General features: G+C 38.1%; 1 protein-coding gene across 1 annotated transcript in view; it reads right to left on the bottom strand.

The window, feature by feature from the left end:
- The window catches only part of sv2ca (synaptic vesicle glycoprotein 2Ca), a 41,606-nt gene extending 25,701 nt beyond the window's left edge, over window positions 1-15,905 (bottom strand). Inside the window, exons 1-2 of the mRNA XM_028457062.1 lie at window positions 15,721-15,905; window positions 5,668-6,480 (exon numbers count right to left, since the gene is read on the bottom strand). Of these exons, the coding sequence (XP_028312863.1) occupies window positions 5,668-6,265 (598 nt within the window). The 5' untranslated portion in view covers window positions 6,266-6,480; window positions 15,721-15,905. The remainder of the gene's footprint in view (window positions 1-5,667; window positions 6,481-15,720) is intronic.
- Window positions 15,906-23,777: the final 7,872 nt, after the last annotated feature.

Here is a 23,777-nt window from a genome sequence, read left to right as displayed (position 1 = left end):
TGCAGTTTAGCCATGCTCAGCTGCTCCTGGATGCAGTCCCTCACAGCCTGCCAGCTGGCGTGTAAAAGGCAGGAAGGTAAGGGAGGGAATGTGGGGAATAAAAACAAATAAAGAGGAAAGCAAAAAGTGCATGGCAAGGGATTGTAAAGACGGGACATGAAAAGGGAAAAGGTAGAAATGAGTGAGAGGTACAGGGTGAGAAGAAGCAGAAAGAGAAAGGTGACTGTTAATAATTATAATAATAATAATAATAATAATAATAAGCATGCTATACGTGAAGCGTTAGGGAGTTTGGACAGGGAGAATCGTACAAATAATAGGGTGATGCTTTCTCTTTGTCTGTTGTGCCTGAGATGATAGCTGAGTTTCTCCTCACATTGTTGAAACACTAAATACCAGCAATCCCCATTCCTCTGCTCCTGTCCACCCACACCGACACCAATTGTCTTTGCGTCAGCACAGTTTCTCCTTCCCCCTGTTCATCACACACACACACACACGCACGCATCGTGTCACGATTCCCGTCTTGCATCGTGCTTCCTTCCCACATCATTTAAGGTTTTTCCAAGATGTCGCCCCCTCCTAACCCCACACTTCATCCTTCATTGTGATGGAACAACGCAGACGACGATACTGGTAGAACCAAATTGAGTTCAGTAATTGAATCAGTGTTTTGCTCATACATCCCATTCGGGCCTTGTTGCTTTTCTTCTTCCTCTTTTATTCTTTTTTTTACTCTGCATTATCTCATGAACCTCCGCTCAGCCTGATCACTGTGTTCCTGTAATGCTACTGTGATGCAGTCCAGCTCAGGTTGAAACAAACACCAACCTCAAGGTTCTACAGGAAACCTGACCATCCTGTGAGATGTCACGATCAGCAAATTTATTTTTAATTTGGGGGATTTTTTAAAGTTTTTCTTGAAAAGTTGGTTTTGCTTGACTTTATTAAACACGTTTGACTGCATGGAGCAGTTTCCAAATATTATGACCAGGGCTGGGTGCAATTACAATTGTATCCATGTAATTGATAATTAATTACAATTATGATGTAATTGAAAGAATGTTTTGCTGCTGTAATCATATTTAAACTGTAATTGAGTTCAGATAATTGGCTTGATAATTGTAATTGGGAATGAAAATTCTATCAAAACTGTCAATTACAAACTAATTAAATGCAAAACTGGGGAAACATGTTACCATTCTATGGCTTACACATACATTAACATCTAATAAAATATGTTTCTTATCAAGTTTACCCGTCAGTTCTCCTAGGGATCATTTTACCACTTAAAAAAATTGAAACTGAGGGTTATACAGACAAAAAAAATGAAAAACAAATTAATAGATAATATTTTTTTAGTGAATTTCACAGCTTATTTAAGACTGAGCCGTTATCATAAGAGATGCTAACACAAGGCTAACACAAGAGGAAGGTTACGTTTTATGGGGTTATTCATTAAATGGTCATTAATTGAGATTTATTGAATTTCAACTCAAGTAATTGAGAACGTAATTGTAATTGACTTTCAGGGAGAAAATAACAATTGTAATTTTAATTGTAAATGGAAAAAATGTCGGTCACCGTAATCATAATTGAGTTGTAATTGAACATGGATAATTAAAGACTTAATTGTAATTAAAGACTGTAATTGAACCCTGGCCTTCATGTTTTCTTTCTTTTTTTTTGTGCAGTGAGCCCAGTACTACTGGACCTATAGATTGGTCTCTGAACTGTTTGTCAGGCCGTCCTCTTTTCAGATGTTTTACATTTAAAACAATGGATAACAGAGAGGCACACAAATCAGACCCCAATGTAATAAACGTCCATTTTTCCTTTTCTTTTTTTACTTTAAAGCTATAGGTGCAGAACTAAGCTTTATTAAGAGGTGTGCACGCAGGCATGAGACCTAAAATGAAAATCACAGAGAGTTTTCTACTCTATTTAAAGGACGAGCACCAGGGACGCGTCATCAACCCACAACGCTTCACGTCACGCCATTCAAGATGGTGGCACTCATCTCTAACTGGTTATTAGACTCATCTTTAAAAGACAATGAAAAGAGTATGCTTCTACTTCAGGATTATTTTTAATCTAAAGCAAGTGGGAATATTTGGTTAACGTTTGTAAATAGAGTGGAGGATTATTTTAAACAACAGCAAAAAGAAAAAACAAGTAACAGGAAGAATGAAGCATGATAAGACTGGGAACAGTCGTGTGATATATTGTTTCAAAGGTAGTTCAACGTAGATTACAATTATGCCTCACACAATTTGATTAGGGGCCCGTGGGCCCACCCCCTTTTTTCAGCAAATTCCATAAAAGTCATTTTTCTCTTTTATTTGTGAGTCAAATATTGCGACAGTTGGTGGTACCAAATCATTGACACATACAATATATGAATGAGGCCCATTACTCTGTATGTGTCACGGGGGTGCCAGGGGGCTCGCAGGGGCTTCATTTTTCAAATGACCACTCCTTCGTTAATGCTCGTTGAATCGGGCGGTAATTTGACATGGATATTCTATGAGCGGATGTCAACAGCCTCTAGGAGACATTTTTGAAAGGGAGGTAGTCAGGGGCCCACCCCTATTTCCGGTGATTTCTAAATTCATCGGAACATACGTAGTTGTGTGATATATTGTTTCAAAGGCAATTCAATGTAGATTAAGATTTTACATCGCACAATTTGATTTGTTTTACTCGGTGGAACCGAGTTATTTGATTGAATTATCTGGAACGTGGTACGTGCAGAGACGTTCCGCGGCACCGGCCGTAGTTCATCAGAACTTGTTTGATGAGAGATCTTGTTAAGTGTACAGAGCATACAACAGCACAGTGAGGAGGATGGACAAACATTGGCTCTGATTTCTACCAGTCACTAATGATCAAAGCAATGAGCACAGGTGAAAGTCAGGGATTACAAGTACTCACATTACTGTAAGTGAGTTGCTTTTATAGATACTTGTACTTTTTTTTAGTACATTTCTAAGTCAGTAATTTTATTCATACTTAAGTACGTTTTAAAAGAAGTAAAGTAATTTGTTACATTTCTGCATCCAACAGTTACTGAGTAAATGTTTATTCTTTTGTTTAGAAATGTTCAGAAATTGTGAAACAATCAAATGCATAACATCAAAGCCAACCACGCAGATTAAACGTAATGCATCGCGCATCGCACCAAAACACCTTTGAATGCCGGTTATTTTCTCAGTTCCATAAATTTACTTATACTTAGAGCCAGAGTATTTTTTTTTTATTTTGAATTGCATTAATTGGTGTCATTTTATTTTTAAACATAATTGCTTATGTAGCTTGTGTAAAAGATTTTTTTTTTCTTTTTTTAATACACCCATCGCATTCATTCAAACGTAATTGCATGTTTATTTCTGCAATTAAAGGTGATAAAATACTGCGGCAGCACTTATGAAACACCAACTCATTACAGTTTGCTGGCCTTTATGAAGTGTAATTATTTTTGCAAAACTCCAAATGGATACCAACAAGGTCACAGTAATCATGTAAGCTACTGTATGTTCAGATGTACACAGTCGCACATGCACGCACACACCAGTCATGTTCACCTCGACGGGGAGGAGCCTCGAGGCAATCAGTGGGAGAAAGAAGAGGAGAATGGGGGAGGATGGGAGAAGAAAGAAAAGAGAGGCACAAAGCGAAGGAGGGGCAGGGGGTGAGGGATGGAGTCACGAACAAGGAGAAGCAGAGCGTGGAGCATGAATGCCTGCAGGACTTTGCTTGGATTGAGAGAGAGAGAAAAGAGTTGGATACTTAAAAAAAAAAGGCTGAAAAATGAAGGTAGAGCAGATACCGTTTTGTATGGACTTTCAGGAGCATACAGATTGTTGGTGTTGCTGGTAGCGTCTCTAAAAACATATGTCATTGTAAACCACATTGTTATTCATTGTTCACATTTCATGTCCTATATTAAACTCCTTAGTAGGTCTCATTCATGTGCATCACATTGTGTTGTGATGCTGATGCATTATTGTCAAGTCTCGTGCTGGCAGCAGTTACTACTAACACACTAAAGGTGTTCCTCATTTAATGTACTCTCCACTCTGGTAGTGACACAGTGAGTCAGCCCCTGTACAGCTCTGAGGTGATGGATGATACACCTGCAGCTACAGCCACCTCTGAGACTCAGCCTTAGAGCACAGAACCCCCCCACACACACAGCAGCAGGTGCCTTCCTCCTAATATCCACATAGAGACCAGAAAGCACTCAAAAAGCATCATGCATGCAAGGTATTCTGCAAAAATATAGAGCTTAACCTGTTTTTCAATAATAAATAAATTCAGTCTACTACTTTAATTAAGCAGGACTGGACTATACCTTAACGCCAATCACAGCCTAAGCCAATAGGGAGACAGTATAGACCCCTAAATGGCCCACGCCACTTGTGACGTCACAACTCTAGCTGGACGCAAAAACAGGAAACGCCACTGGCTAAAGACTGTGGAGGCTAGTAATGTTACAGCTTTAGAATGTCGTCTTGTTGTGTGTTTGGGTGCCAGAATAGGAGGAATAACATTAGTGGACGTACATTTAAGTTTTATAGGATTCCAGCGGACACTCGTGCTAAGAAAAAATGAAGACAATTATGGTTTTGCCTCCAAGCTAAGCCCCGCCCAACAAAATACGTCACAATGTTTACAAACAATCAAAGGGTCTATTGGCCTTGGGGGGTGATTTATGTGACAATTGATAAAAAATAACAAAACTTATCAATATTTTTAAAAGGGCTAAAATACAAAACTAATAACATCTGCAGCCTTTATCTCAGCTGATGTTTTGAGAAAAGATTCCAGTGTATCAAATGGACAACAGAGACTAACATTCCCATTAACACAAGAATGAAAATAACAGTCATGCTTTGACATACAAAAAAACTGCAGTACCTTCAGAGCGCCAACCACGGCAGAACATGCAATCTCCACACAGCAAAGTCCCAGGTCACCTAAAGAATTAAACCCGGAGCTTGCTTACTTTGCAGATTACGTCTGGACACATTAGTCTGGACCATTGTGGTACTCACGGTTACTATTCAGTCTATTATTTAGGAGCAAATGGATGGGAATAAAAATATATCTGCTTGGCAGAGGTAAGCAGATCAATCATCCTTGTCCACAAAAAGGTCATGCTCTCCAGCAAATGAATCCAATATTATCCAGCCTTTGTTTTGTATTCCCTCTGCGAGATAAAACTAAGGCTCACTGACTTGCGGCCTGAGGTAAAAGGCCTTAATACCTTAGTTTGTACAGTATGACATTAATCAAATAATGTTTTCCAGTTTATTACTTTTAAATAGAAATAGCAAAAATAACTGTTTTCTGGTCAAAAAGTCACTTCCCTTCCATGGTAAATCAATTCCAAGATAAGTTCTTCAGTTTTGGGAAGTTTATCTGACCAAGACAATAAACTTGCTCTCAATAAAGTTATGCATCCCATGTCATGCTTAGTGTGTAACTGGGTAAATGAGGCTGACAATGTAAAGAGTACAGATGAGAATTGGTGGACTATGTAGATTAAAAAGAGTCACTGCTACTTTTGCACAGTCAAATATAACTGACTGTTAAAAAACAACATATTGCAAAATATACAAATATCCAAGTTGTTGAACACACTGACAAAAACACAGTGCTTACCTAGCCATCCTGAGCTGGAATCAGGTACACACATATCCGTTTCTGCGCTGGGCAGGACAAATCCCACAACAAACACCTCCACTCCATCTGACATGAGCGCTAACCCAAGAACCAAAAACAGCTGCCATTGAAACCTCCCATGACCACACTCCTGCATGATGAGCTCATACTGCTGAGCCAGCTCCTCCTCGTCAGCCTGCCTCTCCTGCTCCAGCTCGGTACGGTCCCTAGTGGCGTCCGACATCGGTTGTCCCAGTGCCACCTGGCCCTCCTTCTGTTTCTTGTCTCCCGCTGTGGGGATCCCCTGGTACTCGCCCTCATAGATCTCATCCTCATCGTCGTGGCCTTCTGTGGCGTCACTGGAGCCCTCCTCATTGTCGTGGTAGCCTTCTCTGTCCTGCCTCGGTTGGTTTTTGTAAAAGTCTTCATCTTCATCCTCCTCATCCTGAAACCGGCTATAGTTGCGATGAGTTGTGTACTCATCTGTCGCCCTATCCACCACCTTGCTGGCTTTCTTTGCTGCATGCCGCTTGGCCTCCTTGGCCATGTCCTTGGCCCCCTTAACCAGAGAAGTCCTGTTATTGTAAGTGTCCTCCATTTTCTCTACACCAACAGTTCTTCACAGGGGTTCACGGAATAGGTATTAGCAGAAGAAAGAGGGAAGAAGGGAAAGAACGGTGAAAGCAAAGTGATGTGAGGATTGCAGAACGTTGAGAGGTAGGGGGATCTCGAGATGAGGCAAGGAAGAAAACTCTCGAGTTTGCAGTCACCACAGGAGATAGCACACATTGACTGAAGCAATCACCGGCAAGGCTGAAAGACATAGGGGAAGGGTATGCAGCAGATAGATTAAAAAAGGGAGTAAGAGAAAGGAGAAAGAAAGTCATTAGACGGTCCCCATAACTCATGTCTGCCCCACTAAATCCACAACTACCCCCGACTAATAACTGACACCCCAGTGACAGCACTCTAATCACTCACTCCACTCGCAGAGTTTTCATTCTCAAGCACCGATGTGAAGGGAAAAGGTTTTAGAATGGTGCTAAAATGAACATTGAACTTTTAAAGGCTTTTTTTTATTCAATTCTACGGGATCCGCCCTTAGTTCGGATGATATGATCAACACTGGGACATTTCATTTAAAAAATGTATATGAGCACAATAAATCATTTGTTTATTTAAATGACCGTATAGGGACAGCAGTGTCATGTCAGCACTGTCACACTGTTTGATGTTTGCTTCTGGGAATAACAATAAAAGTGATGCACATGGGACACAGACAAATCAAACCATTCTGCAAGGGTCACAAAATGAAGCAGCAAGTGATACTTTAATGCTGTGTTCACACCGTCCAGATTACATACAAAGTCAATGGATACATGCATCCCAGATGCAAAATCTTTCCTGTGCGGCAGTGCGGTCCGATCCGCACGTCAAGTATGTTGACCGTGTGAGCGCGCTCCCGATTTTATGCATATTTGCACATGCGCAAGAGTTGAAAACATTGAACTCCTGCGACTGTTTTGCATGACAAAAGCCAATCAGAGTCTTTGTTGACGATGACGGCAGGCCGTTAACACGGACACCGGTCTGTTCACCCATTCAACCATGGAGTAGAAGCTGTGTGACCATCTGGAGCTGTATGACAAGGCCTTTATAACCGGGACCGTACTAGGAAGGATTTGGAGTGGAGGAGAATCAGCGAGGAGGTGGTAGTAGCAGGTAAAAGTTCTCTCTGTAGTTTTCATCTTTGAAAGTCGGCACTGAGCTAGGATAGCATTAGCCGCTAATCACACCAGCTTTTTTCACTGGTGATTTATGTTTATGAGAGGAGAAAAAGGAGCGCAGCTCCTCGCTTCAGCAGGCAGTGAAACTCACCGAGTTGGATGTGTTGCTGGTGGGCGGGGCTTCACTACCGATGTGCGTATGAAGCGAAGCACAAAGTCAATGGATAGATGCGTCCAAATTTTGGGACATATTAACAAAACAAAATTCCTATGATTTGTCAACTGCAGAATCATGATCATAATTATTGTTTTCCACCACATATCGCCTTACAGTAATTGGGGATTAAAGCTGATATCGTACATGAGGATAGGTACATGAGCCCACCAGTGTAACAAGCAAAGTAAGATAATCTCATTCATGTTTATTGGCTTTTTTGTTTGTTTGTTGTTTTGCTATGATGTTTTGTCAAAAAGAATCAATAGGTGTTTGCTGGAATATTTGAGCACTACATTCAATGGGCGGAAACATCCTCCCACAACATAACACCATCTATTTTACATTGCATGATGGATCCACAGATATTTTGTCTCATCACTTTCTAGAACTGACATGCATTCGGAGATTGTTTTTGTTGTTTCAAGTGATTGTTTTAGCTAGTTACCTATGTCTCATAAATGAATACATGAATTCATCTAAAACCTGCAGCTCTCTGGATAGTTACTGTCTGGTCTGATCGATGCTTAGGGGTGCAAGATAAAATGAAGAAGAAATACAGAAATGAAGAAAAAAGGCTTTTTTTCAGATTTTTTTTCTTTCTGTATTTTTTAATAATTAAATTAAATTACATTAACTCAACTGTTAAGAACAGGAAATGTTTATTAAATCAATAATAAAATTTAACATGTTTTAATGTGCTGACTTCTGTGTGATACTCAGTTTTTTACACTGAGATAAATGACTAGTTGGTGAGTAAGTGTCAACGTCGTTCAATGTGTTCTGGACCGTTCCAGCGTGTACAGAGCCCGTGCGTCTAAAGAGCTGCTTGCCACAACCTCTAATGAACACTGAAGTCTTGTCAGGAGGACACAAATCACAGCTCCCATAATGCAATTTTAGTGGGTAAAATGACACTGCTGATTCAAGGTGACTCTACTTATTCCTTGTGACTCATTCAATGACTTCAGTGGTTATGGGAACACTCCTTCTACAGTTCATTTCAATCTATCATTATGTCAAATGTTGTCATAGCATAATGTTGCTTGTTTCCATTGGTGTCAATTAGGAAAACAACAATAAGAATTTTTATTGGAGGTCGACCAATATATTGGCTTGTCAATATATGGATTTTTTTTTTGTTTTTTAGCACTTTAGTGTAGCTATTAAAGGAAAAAAGAACATAAAAAAACATCCATTCAGATGTATGAATATACAACAAAAAAAGGTATTAATAATAATAGCATTTGCATGGGAGAGGTAGAAGCCAATAGGCTTTCAAATAAAAAGTCGATATAATAAGATAAGGATATAATATACGTAATAGTGCCTGATCAAATATCCTTATCCTATTATATCTTTAATAGGATAAGGGTTTTTGTTTTACTTGGTTGAGTACGGGTATATTTAAAGTTCAATAAATGCTAAGAGTTCTATTGATATATTTATTTTAATTTCTAATATATACATTTAAATCATATGAGTGTTTCAATTGTCTTTCATAATTAATGTGCTTCAAAAAAAGTATATAGGCTGAATTTTTATTTTTTATTTTTTAATCGGTATGAAAATCCCATATCGGTCGACCTGTAACTCTTATCAGAAACACTTTTTACGTGTTAGTCCTTTATTGATTTTGGTGGAAATACAGATTATTATAAGCGCTTCTCATAAATAATAAACATTCAACTCCTCATTGCCAAACAGTCGAGGCATCGCCACCTCAGAGGTCAAAGCCAACTTCCTAGAAACTTATAAATACTTTGCTCGCCAAATTAATTTGAACTGTTCATTGTTCAAGTTATGTTGTTCAAGTGTCATGTTCAATTCCCAAGTTGGTTTTATGACTCTTTAATGGACTTGGACACTGCAAGCCACATGACCGAGAGCAGTGTTGTCTTTTCTTCATTGTTGGCCATCACACATTTTACTTATGCACAAATCAGTTAAATCAGTCATACTGGAGGCTGTTTGACAGAGAAGCAGGAGAGGGTGAGACGGGCTGTCACTGGTGATGAGACTCATGGGTCACCCAAGCACACTCGCCACCAACCTCACCTGACCGTGTATGACAGGATCAAGGCAGTAAAGACATCATTGGTGATGGGAGCTTTCAAAATCATCATTTGTTACAAAACTGACACATTTCTTTTTTATCTATATTATCCAATCTATAGTACATTGAGTTTTATTTCTGTAAACTCCTGTTTTTGCTCTATAGTTAATTTTATGTGACTATATCAGTGATACCTGTTTATTTCATTATTAAAAACATCTTTATATAGCTAAATAAATATATATCATACAATCATTTGTCATACATCCAAGTAATGTTCTTTTATCTCATTAACTACAATTATTTACATTTTTTTTTGTTGCCCTAATAGTTGGCCAAACCTTTTAGTGACTGTAGCTTGTGCTGTTGCTGATGAAAATAAAAAATAAAAAAAAACTCTAAAGTAAATACTGTACAATATTACACATTAAAATGAACATACAAAAAAACACTTAAGCCAGTAATTTGTTTTTTCAGTCCAAATGGGCCCTAGATAAAAAAAAAAAAAAGTTAATTCAAACTACATTGTGCCATACATCTAAATAAAGACAATCACTAGTATATTGTTTTAAGATAAAATCTAGTGCTCGACTTTGACACATAAAAAAAAAAAATGTAGCCCAAAGCAAAAATTAATGATGCAGGGGTGCGTATGTGAATTTATGTCAATTAAAAACGTGGCTACTGCCCAACACTAGATGTGATTAGATGTGACCGGATACATTTTTAGCAACAGTGCTATTTTGTTGTTGGCAAGAATGCCCAAAAGAAGGTACATCTAGACAAGTACATCTAAAAATGAAAAAGTTCAATATTTTTTGTCACTCAATTCAGAAAGTGAAACCCGTATATTATATAGACTGACAGAGGACAATATTTCGAACCTATATTTCTTGAAATTTTGATGAACTATGGCTTACAGATGAAGTCAAAATTCAGTGTCTCAGAAAATTTTATTATTACATAAGATCAATAAAAAATTATATTTAAAACCAAAATGTATGTTAATTTCTATGCACTCAATACTTTGTTTTGTGCAACAGGCTGAGAGACCATTTAAAGCTGCAGTATGTAAGGTTGTTTTTTTTGGTGTCATTTGGTCAAAAATTCATTATCATCTTTTATCATATTGTAATGCAAAGTGTTCTCTTGGCCCGGTAAATTAACTTTAGAAATCCAGCATTTCCGCCAATCAGAGATCTTTCTACGAACAGAGTGCTCCATGAGCTTTTTGGGCGTTACTATTGGCTGCTCGACTCTAGTCAATCGCGTTAACGTATAGCAAAGCAAGCCAAAAAAGGAAGACCGACGTGAGGAAACAACAGTCTGAAGACACAAACGGGTTTGGGCAAAACAGACTTCACGGAAGTCCCTCTGACTCAGTATGTGGGACGGACTGTGCGCAATCCACTTTGAGTCCGCGCACAGTCCGTCCCACATACCGAGTCAAGGGGAGAGTGATAACAGATGGGATAAATCACTTTTAAAACTAAGAGAAACATATCCAAGGTGGAGAGAACGTGCACAATTCAGTTACAGTCTGTATGTGGAGTGTCTCTCTGCTCTGCAGCTGGGATCAGGAAGCAAAGAAGCAGGTGTGAGCCTCTTACTATCCTTAAAGCAGAAAGTGATACAAACTTTTATGTCTCTAAAACATCAGAAAACTCTTCAAAAACACAAGATAAAGTCCCTACATTTGTCACTAGTCTCTGTTGAGAAAAAAGTTGCTAAGAGCTCCGGTAAGGGACGATATGTTCCTAAATAGGGAGGGGAGTGGGTAGCATGGAGGGTCTCACGATTCCTTCATACTGCAGCTTTACAGGCTCAGGAAACCTTTGCAGGTGGTTTGAGTTAATTAGCTGATTACGGTGTGACGCCATGACTTTCCAATATTGAAATTTTCACAATATTCTAATTTTCTGGGACACTGAATTTGGGGTTTTCATTATCTGTAAGTCATAATCATCCAAATTTTAAGAAATAAAGGCTATAAATATTTAACTCTATATGTCATCAGTCTATATCATATACTGTATGAGTTTCACTTTCTGAAATGAGTGACAAAAATATTAAACTTTTTACACCAATATTATAATTTTTTTTATGTATCTATTCTGCATATCAGACTACAGGTGGTCAAAGACGTGCAGAATTAAGGGACATGACACTACGACTATTATTATTACCATAAATGTAAATGCAAATCTAGCCTTATGTCAAATGAGAGCTGCATGGGTTTCTGATTGATTGACACTATGAATTGACTCAGGGGAACACACCAATGAACAAATGTCCAAACCATGACTAAATAGAAATCAATGGTCAAAAGGAGTGTAAACCTTACCTTAAAAGCAGTATTTAGAAAAACTTAAACAATATTTTAATATTGTATTACTGCAAGAAAATTGTTTCTTTTTTTTTTGCCATACCACCAAAAGATGGATTTATTAAGTTTTAATAGATTTTTACCCCAAATTACAGTTATAAGTTATTATGCGTAAGTTATGAAAAGAAAAGGTATGCATTACTATTATCGACAAACAACTTAATGATATGATAATTTGAGGTAGTAGTAGGGCTGGGCAAAAAAATTGATTTAATCGATTTATCGAATTTGTAGATGAAAATGATTTTTATTTTGCAAATTCGAGTTTTTTTTAAAAAATAACACATTTTTAAAATGTTTTTTAAATGTTTCATTTTTTTCCACCACAGTTTTTTCAGACTTTTTTGCATTTCGTTCTTGTGGGTTACCATAGCGCAATGTGAGCCTCTTTGTTTACATTTGTTTACTCTTTGAGTAGGCTATAAGTGTGCCACAGGCATGTTAAATGTTTTATTTGCACTATGCTGAGATGCTAAGGGAAGAGTTTATTATTTTTTTTAATTGTAATGTTATATGTTGTAAAATATGTAGTTAACTGATTTCTTAATCAGAAAATTTAAGCCACTGTGAAGTTGCTGTTGCACGTTTGCTTAAACCTGGGTTAAAGCTTGAAATTGTTGAATGACAGAGCCTCATTTACTTTTTATTTTGGGATTGTTCTATGAATTTTAACTCTTGAGGACAATCACAGCAATAAAGTTGCACTTTTGACAATATATCTGATGTTTGCAGTCATTTTATTGAAAAAAAAAAATTGAAAATCAAATCGAAACAGTTTTTTTTTTTTTTTTTTGCAAAATCGCCCAGCCCTCGGTAGTAGTATCATGTAGATTTACATTTAGTTCAAAGGTCCACTCCTTAAAAGGACAAATGGCATAAAACGTGACACAAGAGAACAGTTATCTTTATTCCCTTCGCGTCTCCCTGCTATGCCATACTGGACAGCTACGCAAGGGTTAGATGTATGTAGATAAATGTATTTGACAGAATATGTCATCGACAGAAATTGCAAGTGCTTTTAATCTGACTCAGGTTTGACTTGTCTGTGTCCTGCCCTTTCAAAGACATGCACGAGCACTGTTCCATGATGGGTGGGTTTCTTCTACGAGCAGGAAAAAGCAGCACCACCACCAATCTGGAAATGGGTATAGGCCTGCACGTAATCCTATCAAAACAGCGAGCCTATGACCCTATCTGGGAGGCAGGGCCTTAACGGGCTGGGACGTCTGCATGTGAGGAGATATGATCAAGCGGTGATGCCATTAGTGCTCCAGAAGGAGGAAGAACAGCAGCACAATGGTTATGCATAGCAAACAGGTTCTCCTGAGAAAATGTTCAATCTACATCAGAGAAGATGAAAATCAAACTTAGGTTTATACAAGTGTGTGGCAGTTTATTGTGAGAAAGTTAAATGAATGGTTACATATTTAATAACTAAATGTAATTATGCCAAACTGCATCCTAGAAATGCATATAAAATATATAACTTATACCAATACATTTTTTATTTTATGATAAAACAAAGTTGTTGAGTTATTTGTTCATTGATTTAGGGAGTGTCGTGTCTTTCTGCTTTCACAATAAATCACATTAAACGACACAATACATTATAGTCAATGTGAAATATCCATAAAAAATATGCTGATCAAACTCTTCATCACCAGTATTTGGTATTTGGTTGGAGAAGATGATACAACAAGATGTGGAAACACATATGGTAGATGTTTGGTTCACATTACACAATAATATGGTTTTTTAAAAAAAAAAACAAGCAGAAAGAAAACAGTCAAAGTTGTGTCACTGGGATTTTGCTGATAGTGGATTCAGAATCAGAATCAGACTTTATTTATCCCAGGGGGAAATTACTTGTATTACAGAGAATAAAAAGAATAAACACTGAAGAACAAAAGAAAGAAACAAAGAAAAACTTACGTAAATAAGTAAAAGACATGCACACAGTACAGTAGGAAAAAATGAAACAAGATGTAATAATAATGATAATAATAATACAACTATACAAAGAAGATAAAAATGAAGATGATTTTGGGGTTTGGTTCATATGATGCTGTTTTTCTAGCTGAATGTGTATCTTAAAATGTGTAAACAAACATCCTTTGAGCTTCATTATTTGTTCTGGAACATCTGCTTCATCATGCCTACCTGGGTAGGCATGATGAAGAACTATCTTTCTTTTAACATTATAAATCAATAAAAGGAATAACACTTCTCCTCACTGCACAGGCAGTGCAATCTATATCCCATATGATCATCAAGATTTGAATGCATTTGATATAGGGCTGGACAATATATCGTGATTCAAGATACTGTATATTGAGTTTTTTATTTTGGCGATACAGAAAATGACAATATTGCCTATATCGAGATATACCTATATTATTTTTTACTTTTACTTGTTTTGATTTATACAATCACACAGTAAAAATCACATCATACAGGTATTTAATATTATTCATAAAGTACAGTCGAACAGTGTGCTTTACATTTTTTACATATTTCTAAGATATATATTTTATAGCTTATTTTGTATTAAAATACTCGTTTTAGGAGTCGCTGCTTTTGCTACTTCTTTGAACAGCATGAAAAGCACAGTTAGATGCATTACTGAGTGCGTCCTAACCCAGACCTTCATCTAAACAAGCCACACTACAGAACTCACTCACACGTGCTGTCCCTTAGAGGAAAAAATGCTGTTTGTTCATAAATGTGCCTGTGTGGCATTTTGCATCAGCAAATTAAACCCAGAATTGTCTTTCTTTAAGTTAAAAACAACAAGATTTATATCGTATATCGACATTTTCAGAAAAAATATCAAAATAACAGTTTTGGTCCATATCGCCCAGCCCTACTTTGATATCCACATTAAGTATTTTTGTAGCATTACAAACTCTGCAGCCTCCAATCACTTCACCTCTTGTGACAGGTTTTCATTTATAGATGCTTAGTGTTGTTAACCCAGCAGGACTACAGCAGCACAGCCTCCTGAGTGCAAACAAAGCACTTGGCCACAGATTTCCAGTTCACCGCCTGTGTGCCTGTCAATTGCCCCCTGCCTCTTGAGGTGCAGTTCATGGATGAGTCAGTTCTCTTGCATCCTCTCCTCTTTTTGGCGGCAGTGTAGAGTGCTTTAAGTGCCCCAGGGCAGGAGGCTGGAGGATTGCACTACAGCAAGAATACCCCACCTCCCATAACTCTGTGCATCCCAAGCACAAGGATGCATTAAAATATACACTTACACTGAAGATAGTAATCATTTACAATTGAATTATATAAGTCTTTGGCAGACCTTTTTATTTGAGGGCTATAGATTACATATGGATTAGATGAAAACACACCACTGTAGGGAAACAAATGGCTTGTTTTAGGTCTCCATCACACCTTGAGTTGTAACATAGATACATGTAATAATTATGCATAACTAGTTTTTCTACACTTTTCAGGAGGAATATAGGCTCAGGAAGAATGGAGTACACTTAACCACAACTTTTAGCAAATAGATGACGCACCAAAAACTAATGTATTACTCACAATGGCAAGAAGTAACCTACAGGATAAAACTGATTCTACAACCTTAGATTTATTTATTTATTTATTTATTTATTTATTTATTTATGCATACAGCATGAAGTGTGGACAAAAAGTAAATCCTTACCTTCAACTATAGCGTAGAAAGTGAGGTGATCGCGGTGTTATCCATTGAATCAAACTGCGTTCGTTCTCGGGAAAGCAAAAGCAAACATCCACCGAGTTTTATTCTTTATTTTTTTTTTTTTTTTTTTTTTTTTTTTAGTAAAATACAGGATAAGTGGCAGCGCTCCACAGGGTTTCCTTTCCCCGATGCGGCTCTCTCTCTCTCTCTCTTTCTTTCTCTCTCTCTCTCTTTCTCTCTCTGCAGCACTTGGCGGGTGGGGGGGGGGGGGGGGAGAGAGAGAGAGAGAGAGAGAGAGCCGTGTGATCAATAATCGTATTTCTTTGAGTGATGCGGGTAATTCCGTCTGATGGAAAAATCTAGTTAAAGGACTGACGTGAAGCCCCGAGACGCATGAATGTTGAACATAGGGCTTTGATTTACGCACACAGCGGAGCAGCAACCTACCGACCGTCTGTGAGAACCAGATATCACCTGACATCATGAAAAGTAACAAACGATACTACAAAAAAAAAAAACACCGCTAACATTGCATCTACCAATAATATGTGCATGACCTGCGTTAAAATTACTTTACAATCAACGATTTTTATTTTTAGTGAAAGCCTCTAAATTAACAACTGCCGTGCAAAGTTGGAACGTGTATTTACATCTTATTACTGGTAGTGCTACTGTAAATATGAGGACTACCATTTTCCATTTAAAATACAGTAAGTGCAGTGCCCATAGGAAGTATATCTTGATAGAAAAGTGGGAGGTTAGCTTTTCCATGGATGGTTTACATGAGAGCTTTAATTCCTCTTTAATACAGAATAAAAGTTAAATCCTCTTTAAAATGACCTTGTAAAGACTCAATTCCTAATGCAAATTTAATTCTGAAATAAACACAAATGCGCGCACGGTTCACCCAAAGCCAGCAAAAGTGAATCACTCCAGCGGAGTGTTGGCGCTCTGCCGACAAACACACACACGAGCGCGCGTGCACGGTTCACCCCAAGTGAAGCCACCGTCCGCCCTCTGCCCCGCTGCCCACAGAGTGATTGGCTCTGGTGCGCCCACAGGCTGCCTCTAACCCAGCCAACTGTGCCGCGTGAATAAAGCCAGAAAAGGCTCAATCCACAGTGATGATGTCATTAGTTCTAAAATTTCACAAAATTGTCCTGGTGGACAATGTTCTCACCAGGAATTTTTCACAGCGTCGTAGGGCGACCGCTTGGCGTGCAAGTTTTGTAGGGGCCTCGGGGGCATCCCCCCTGAAAATGTTTAAAAATATAACCCTCTGAAACACTATTTCCTGCATTTTGAGGGCCACATTTTTTGAAGTAAAGCAAAAGTTTCATTAATTTTATATTTTACTCTTGTTTCATTTAGTGGATTGTTTAGATTATGAAGCACACTGTTTATATGGGACAGGTGGAACGTACACGGAGCGGACTCGGCGTGGACTGTCCGCACTTAGAGCTTTCATACTCGAGCGCACCTGGAGCGTACCACCGCATAGTAGTTTCCAGTAAAATCGTACATTTCGCACAATCCTTAACGCTTTTCTGCAGTCCGTGTACTCTTTCTGGGACGTGTTTTAAAAGTGTTGGTACTTTTGAAGCTCGTCTTCATCTGTCCTGCTCTCACCAGGCGGGTGAAAGGCTGGTCGGTGTTACATTTAATATGGGTCGATTTCAAAAAGGCATGCCGAGCAGTTTTGTGCAATACAACAGACTCCGTGTGGTTGTAAAATCTGAGCTTTGTACTGAATTGGCCTGGCAGAGTCCGCTCAGAGATAAGACCGCATTGTCTGCCGGAGTATGTTGAGCCTTTACAAAGTGGAGGATGTACACAGGCAACATCGGGGCAGCTAAGTAGCTGCAGGGGTCCTCGGGGTTCTCAAGTGAAAGCAGGAGCATCTGAGCAATTTGCCGTATGTGTTTCTTGTTTATGCAGATTAAAAAAAAGTTATAACAACCGATGCATGCCTAGATACCCATTGAGGGGCCACAAAGTATACGGGATCAAAATCCCAGCGTTGGGGTCCCCTACGCTCAACAGCGCTGGCGAGAACCCTGATCATGACTTGACTGACTATTAAATGTCCTGAAATCGTACAAAAAATGCTAAATAGGGAAAAGGTTATTACCTCCACCAAGGAGGTAATCTCTTTACCAGCGTTTATTTATTTTTGTCTTTTAGTACTATTATGACAAAAGTACGACACAGGTTTTGACAAAATTTAAATCAAAGATAGACCCTACTTCATGGAAGAGTCCATTACAATTCCCTATATCTCAACATTGGTGAAATAAAAAGAAAAAAAAAATCAGACTCCGTTTTGTCGGGTTGGTTCCTCAGTTACCGAATCGAGTTTCATCCGGATCCGGATTGCACATTTCATTGCAATTTTTCAAAACAATTTGGGTGCCCATACATTTGGACCTGCCGTATATGGATAGACCTACTAGAAATGTCTTCCAGTTATGAATGATCATGGTACCATGATCACTGATCCAGATAACTGACAATATCTGGATAAGAGGATATTTGGGGGATGTTTGTGCTCTATTAGTCCATCCATCCATTTTCAGACCCACTTATTCCTGTTTGTCAGGGTCACTGGATGCTCTATTATAGTGCTTTTGTTTAATTATATTTTTATATAAATCAGTTGACTTACAGAAGCTGGGTTGCGCTGAAATTACTCAAGATTAAGGCGTGAAAAATTTGACATGTACATTTGCTACACTTACCATTGCACTCAGCCACTTGTTTTAAGGCAAAAATAGTCTGGAAATGTGATATTGTCCAAAAAAATGCATGAAGTATTTTTGTGTCATACTGGACCCTGATTTTAAATAAAGGCCACACCAAACAAAATAAGAGACAACACTGGGCCAACCTACACCCAGTGTCCAACTCCTCAAACTATAGACTAAACCTACACCAAAATAATGTACAAAAACAACAGTACTATAATCTCCATTCCACTCCCCCTACCTGATGGCTAGTTTAGGTGTGAAATGGGCTGTGGTGGTATTTTAATTGGAGGGTCACCAGTTTGGATCAACAGCTCCCTGGCCACAACACTGTGGCTGCCCACTGCTCCTCAGGGTTAGGGTTAGGGTTAGGGTTACATTTCATGTATGTAACTCTACACATGTGACAAAAATAAAGGGGATCTATCACCCCTATTTATCCAAGTAATCCATATATCATCTTTACAAAAACCTAAGAAAGAAGCTGTTTATTTTACATATTTTGTAAGCTGTGTATACTGTCCATTTAATTCAACATAAAATCAGAATCAAATTCAAAATTAATTAATTAAAAATAAATTTGTAAAAAAAAACATCAAATCTTGATAAAATGTTTGAGGTCCAGCAGTCATTATAGCTTCCTCTGCCTCACTGTAGGGCTTGATTCCATCCATGAGTATGTGCACCCATAGGTGTGGACAAGTATAATTTGCATGAAGCCTGTGTAAACATGTTACAACTTATTGCTAACAGAATAAGACAATATCCACCATTCATGTGTTCACCCGGAAGTTTTTTCCCCAGTCTTTGATCATCCGTGTTATGAATCTTTTTTGCTTCTTGTCACTGTGGTAACCGTGCATGAGGAAAAATTCCAATTCAAAGAAACAGTCATTTCTCCCAAACAATAAAACAACAACAAGTTCAGAGATAGTAAGGAAGAACATGCAGAGATTACCCAACCGTGTAAAAACAATTGTATAATGTAATATAGGCTCTTTTATGATAAAGAGGCTCTTTGGATGAAGTGTGAGACAATGACTCCCTGACTGCCTGCTCTGTTGATCTTAATGCCTTTGAAACCATAGTGATTCCTGGAGGATGTGAGGGAGGGAAATAAGGGACTGATGCAAGCACAGTGACATTCAGCCCCTCACTATACTCACATCATTAAACTCCACAAGCACAACCAGTGAGGATTCTCTGCGCTGTCTGAAAATGACAACCCGGGAAGCTCTGTGTGGTAACACTGGCCCACGCATCTAAATTTAAATGTTTTTCTACACATACAGCAGAAATACAGTAAGTCGTGATAATGTGTTTTTTTTTGTTTGTTTGGTTTTTTTACATCATATTCAGCACTAAGCATGCTGAACAGACCTAAAAATAATTGAATACACTGCAAACTATATATAGTGTTTGGGACACACTCTGCTACTGATTCAGAGTTAGGAAACAAAGCCCCCTCAAGCCATCCATTTACAACTGCTGGAGCGCTGAGGAGCACTTAGCTTAATGTACAAGACAGTACACACACACACACACAGCCCACTGCGCATGCCACATCTTACTTTGTCGCTAGGACATGATGCATGCAGCATGCAGGAAGAGTACCAGTCCTGTAGAACAATTCTTATTTTACACTGTTTTATATATGCTTAGGTTGCAGACAGTGTATGCCGGTGCAAAAAACATTCATACATTAATATTTGTGGCTTACGTAGTTTATGCAACGCAGAATTACATTCTTTGCAAGAATGATTTAGAATTGACACGACACTGGTTTTCACAGGGTTCAGAAAGAAAATAGTGGAAGTTTAAATCCACCTCAGCAGAGGGATCTTTGCTGCTTTGCATGTTTAGTTTAGTTTCTTTGAATGGCCTGTGGGAGTGTGAGTGCATTTGTGATTGTGTGTTTGCAGCCCATGCGGCGTACCCTGCCTGTGAAAAGCTCCAATATCTTCTGCGTTTGTTTTGTTTGTGTCGCTCATTAAAACGATATTGGTCATTTTGTAAAAATAGGTATAAAATGCAAAAGCCGTAACAAATAAATACGGTGAGTTAAACTTCATTATCTCTTTATGGTTTTGCATGAACTTTGCTTTTCAACAAATGAAATCCAATGTACAAAGAAGTCCCTAACTACTTTATTTGTTTTTAAATGAAGATGTGAACCTTTAGTGGCAAAGCTATTTGCTGCTTATTTTCATAGCGGGTATAACAAATGTCTGTGGACACTGATGGTAATTGTGCTTTTGTAGAGATACAGCTCAGAGAAAAGGCTAGAGGCTTTGTCTTCATCCTCCACTGCAGCTCATGACCTGCCATAATATTATGATCACCGACAGGGAAAGTGAATAAAACCAATTATATCTTTTTTTCTTTTTTTTTGTGGTTCATTTTAGTAAGAGAGAAAAAATAGGTCCCAAGTGAACTTTTTGTTCATGTGTTAGAGTCAGGAAACTGGGTGTGATACAAGTGGCAAGAAACTGTGAATCAAGATGCTGCCAAAGTTCTTTGTGTTATAATTTGTAAATACATTGGCTGGCTAATAAAGGACATAAACCTCATATATGTATGAAAACTAACATGAAAACAGCAGCAGGCAGCAATAAATGAATCAAGATGAGTTCTGGCAAACACTGTTTTCACAGAGAGGTCGGATATTGTCTCGTATGGGTGAAAAATGGGTTCTTGACTTGAGGATTGATAATAGGACATTAGATGTGTCTTCGGGAGCTGCAGTTGTCTGAAAATGTGTCTGACTGAAAATCGATAAAGGACAGAAACAATTTTGCACCAAGTTTCTAATCCACAGCATCACAGAAAACATCAGGTGAACAGAAATACACAACGGAAAGGGTTTGCATTAGTAACATGGTATGACCCGTAAATATTTAAGTAACTGTATCTTCTGCCAGTATAAATATGATGTTTTTTTTTGTTTGTTTCAGTTCTCCAACACTCTACCAATGCCACATCCTGGAATATGTGAAATACCGAAGCTCAAGTACCAGAGGGGGGGAAAGTTAAATGGTTTGTGATTATTGTCCTGGAACAGATTGAGGAGTGTGAGCTGAATCCCATTATCCACACACAAGCACAGGTGAATTTATTTTGCTGAAGGTAAAATGTACTAATAGCATTTATAGAAGGGTTTGGGGGGAGTAGAGCTGGTGTAACCTAACCCCCATCAACACTACTTTTGTACCTTTGTATCTAACTGAAGCAACACACTTTAAAGAAGAAGTACAAAACAGAAAAATATTTCTAAATATACTTGTACCTCAAAATGAAAACATCATAATTTCTTACTATTTTCATCGAAACCTATTGAGATTATATTGTTTTACAGTAACAAGAAGGATATACCTTCTTACTTTAATATATTTTAATAAAAAAAAAAAAGATAGATCCCTATAAGGCATGCAGCGAAAGGGAACTTCTATCACAACATTTAGGGCCTATATACTACAAAGCTGCATAAATATATCTGGGATATCTCTCTGTTAGCGGGCTTCACTCAACCAACCACTGAGCAGCTGTACTACGAAGCAGGTTATCAACATGTTAACTTAAGCCAGGTGTATCCAACCTGGCTGTGTTTGTGCTCACAAAAAATGGGTGAAGACCGTAGCATCTAAACCAATCACAAACACAGAGAAACCGTGCAGAGCAACTTTCGTCACCACGAGGAACAGTTCTTAAAAATGTGAGGAATTAAAATCCATAATTCAGACCAAAAACTACACTTGCTGCAGAAAAAACAGGAAGGAAAGAATGCAAGCAGATAATTGATGACTGTTAATGCAAAATTTGTGAGATTATAGAATATTAATTAATCGTGAAATAAACAGACAGTCAGGGTCAGTTTCAGTTTAATAGCACAGACGTGTTTCTATTCACGTACATCCGCTTCATTTTGGGTGCAGTCAGTGGCCCTGATGCTGCGTTCATACAGAGCAGCCTACATCATAAGGTGGGCAATACTTGTGTTTTATACAGAATAAATCCTGGAAGTTAGCGTGATAAGAGGCAATCAAGCTTTGTAGTACAGGTGATTTTTGTACCAGTATTTCATTTGTTTTTGTTTTTTTGTGTGTGTGTTTTTGGAGTCATTTGAGGTAGTTACGGGTTTTTTGTTTGTAATTTTACGTATCTTTGTTGTCGTTTCATGCGTTTAATTTTAGGGCCGCACAAAAATAGTCTGTTAGCGATGTCTTCTTTAAGGCATCGAGCAACTAAGTATTGAGCAAGTCTCTGTTTTGGCTTCTTGTCATCATTTAACAACACAACTGAACATGTATGACTTAAATCATTCAGCAATACTATTATAGTTAAGTCATTTTCTGTCATTAAACATTGCTCACAAAAGCTGCCTATGACCAAAAATCAGCAGTGTGACATCAACAGCATGATGAAGAGAAGCACACATGCTCGTTTGCATGACAGAAATCCCACCACAAGAGAAAATTTGAGAAACGCCGTCACCAAAAACCCTGTGATTCATCTGCTCTGAAGTACGTAATCTGCAGGAGTCACAGCTTCCTGTCATTCAGTGGGAAACCTCCACCTCCCACAGAGGAGCACAGATTATCCTCTGTGACTCGCATTTCTGCTTTAAATTCACAGGCCTTATCAACTGTCAACGTGAGTGAATGTGTGTGCATTCCAAATGATGTAGTTATTGAAGTTCTTAAACCGCAACATGTTAGTGAACTGACAGCTTGTATCCCTCACTCCAGTAGAATGTTCATCCAGCATACCTTTAAACTATGGGATACTCTCAACCAGGTGGGAAGAAACTTCTGGTTCAACACTGTCACTGGCATCTTAGCTTTTACTCAACTGGACCAAAGTCGAGGGACTCTCGTCCTCTGTCTGTCACAATACTGTTGAACAAAATGGTTTAGAAGTTCAGAGATTGCTGTCATGCAGCATCTCGAACAAGAAGTACTTATTTGTATTACCAATCATGGAAAATAAATAAATAAATCCTATCAATTTTAGAACCACAGTCTATATACAAATGTTTAATTTACAAACGACTTATTTTACTATACGGTTGCCCAATGTGGATATTCACAAGGTGATCGGTAAATCATACATAATCCGGATTTGGCAGTGCAACCTTTACCCAAGTAAGGTACTCTATGGAACAGATGCACATCCATCAATAAAGAATCAATATTCTGTGTTTTGTCTTTTGTGGTTGTCGTTAGGATTAAAGATGTAAAATTTAAATTACAAAACATTTTTAAGGTAAGGTCAATTGAATATGCAGCAAATGTGTGCACAATTTTCACTCATTCACAT

Source organism: Gouania willdenowi, chromosome 9 (assembly GCF_900634775.1).
Source record: "Gouania willdenowi chromosome 9, fGouWil2.1, whole genome shotgun sequence".
NCBI classification, from domain to species: Eukaryota; Metazoa; Chordata; class Actinopteri; order Blenniiformes; family Gobiesocidae; genus Gouania; species Gouania willdenowi.
This window is presented reverse-complemented; position numbering and strand designations above follow the sequence as displayed.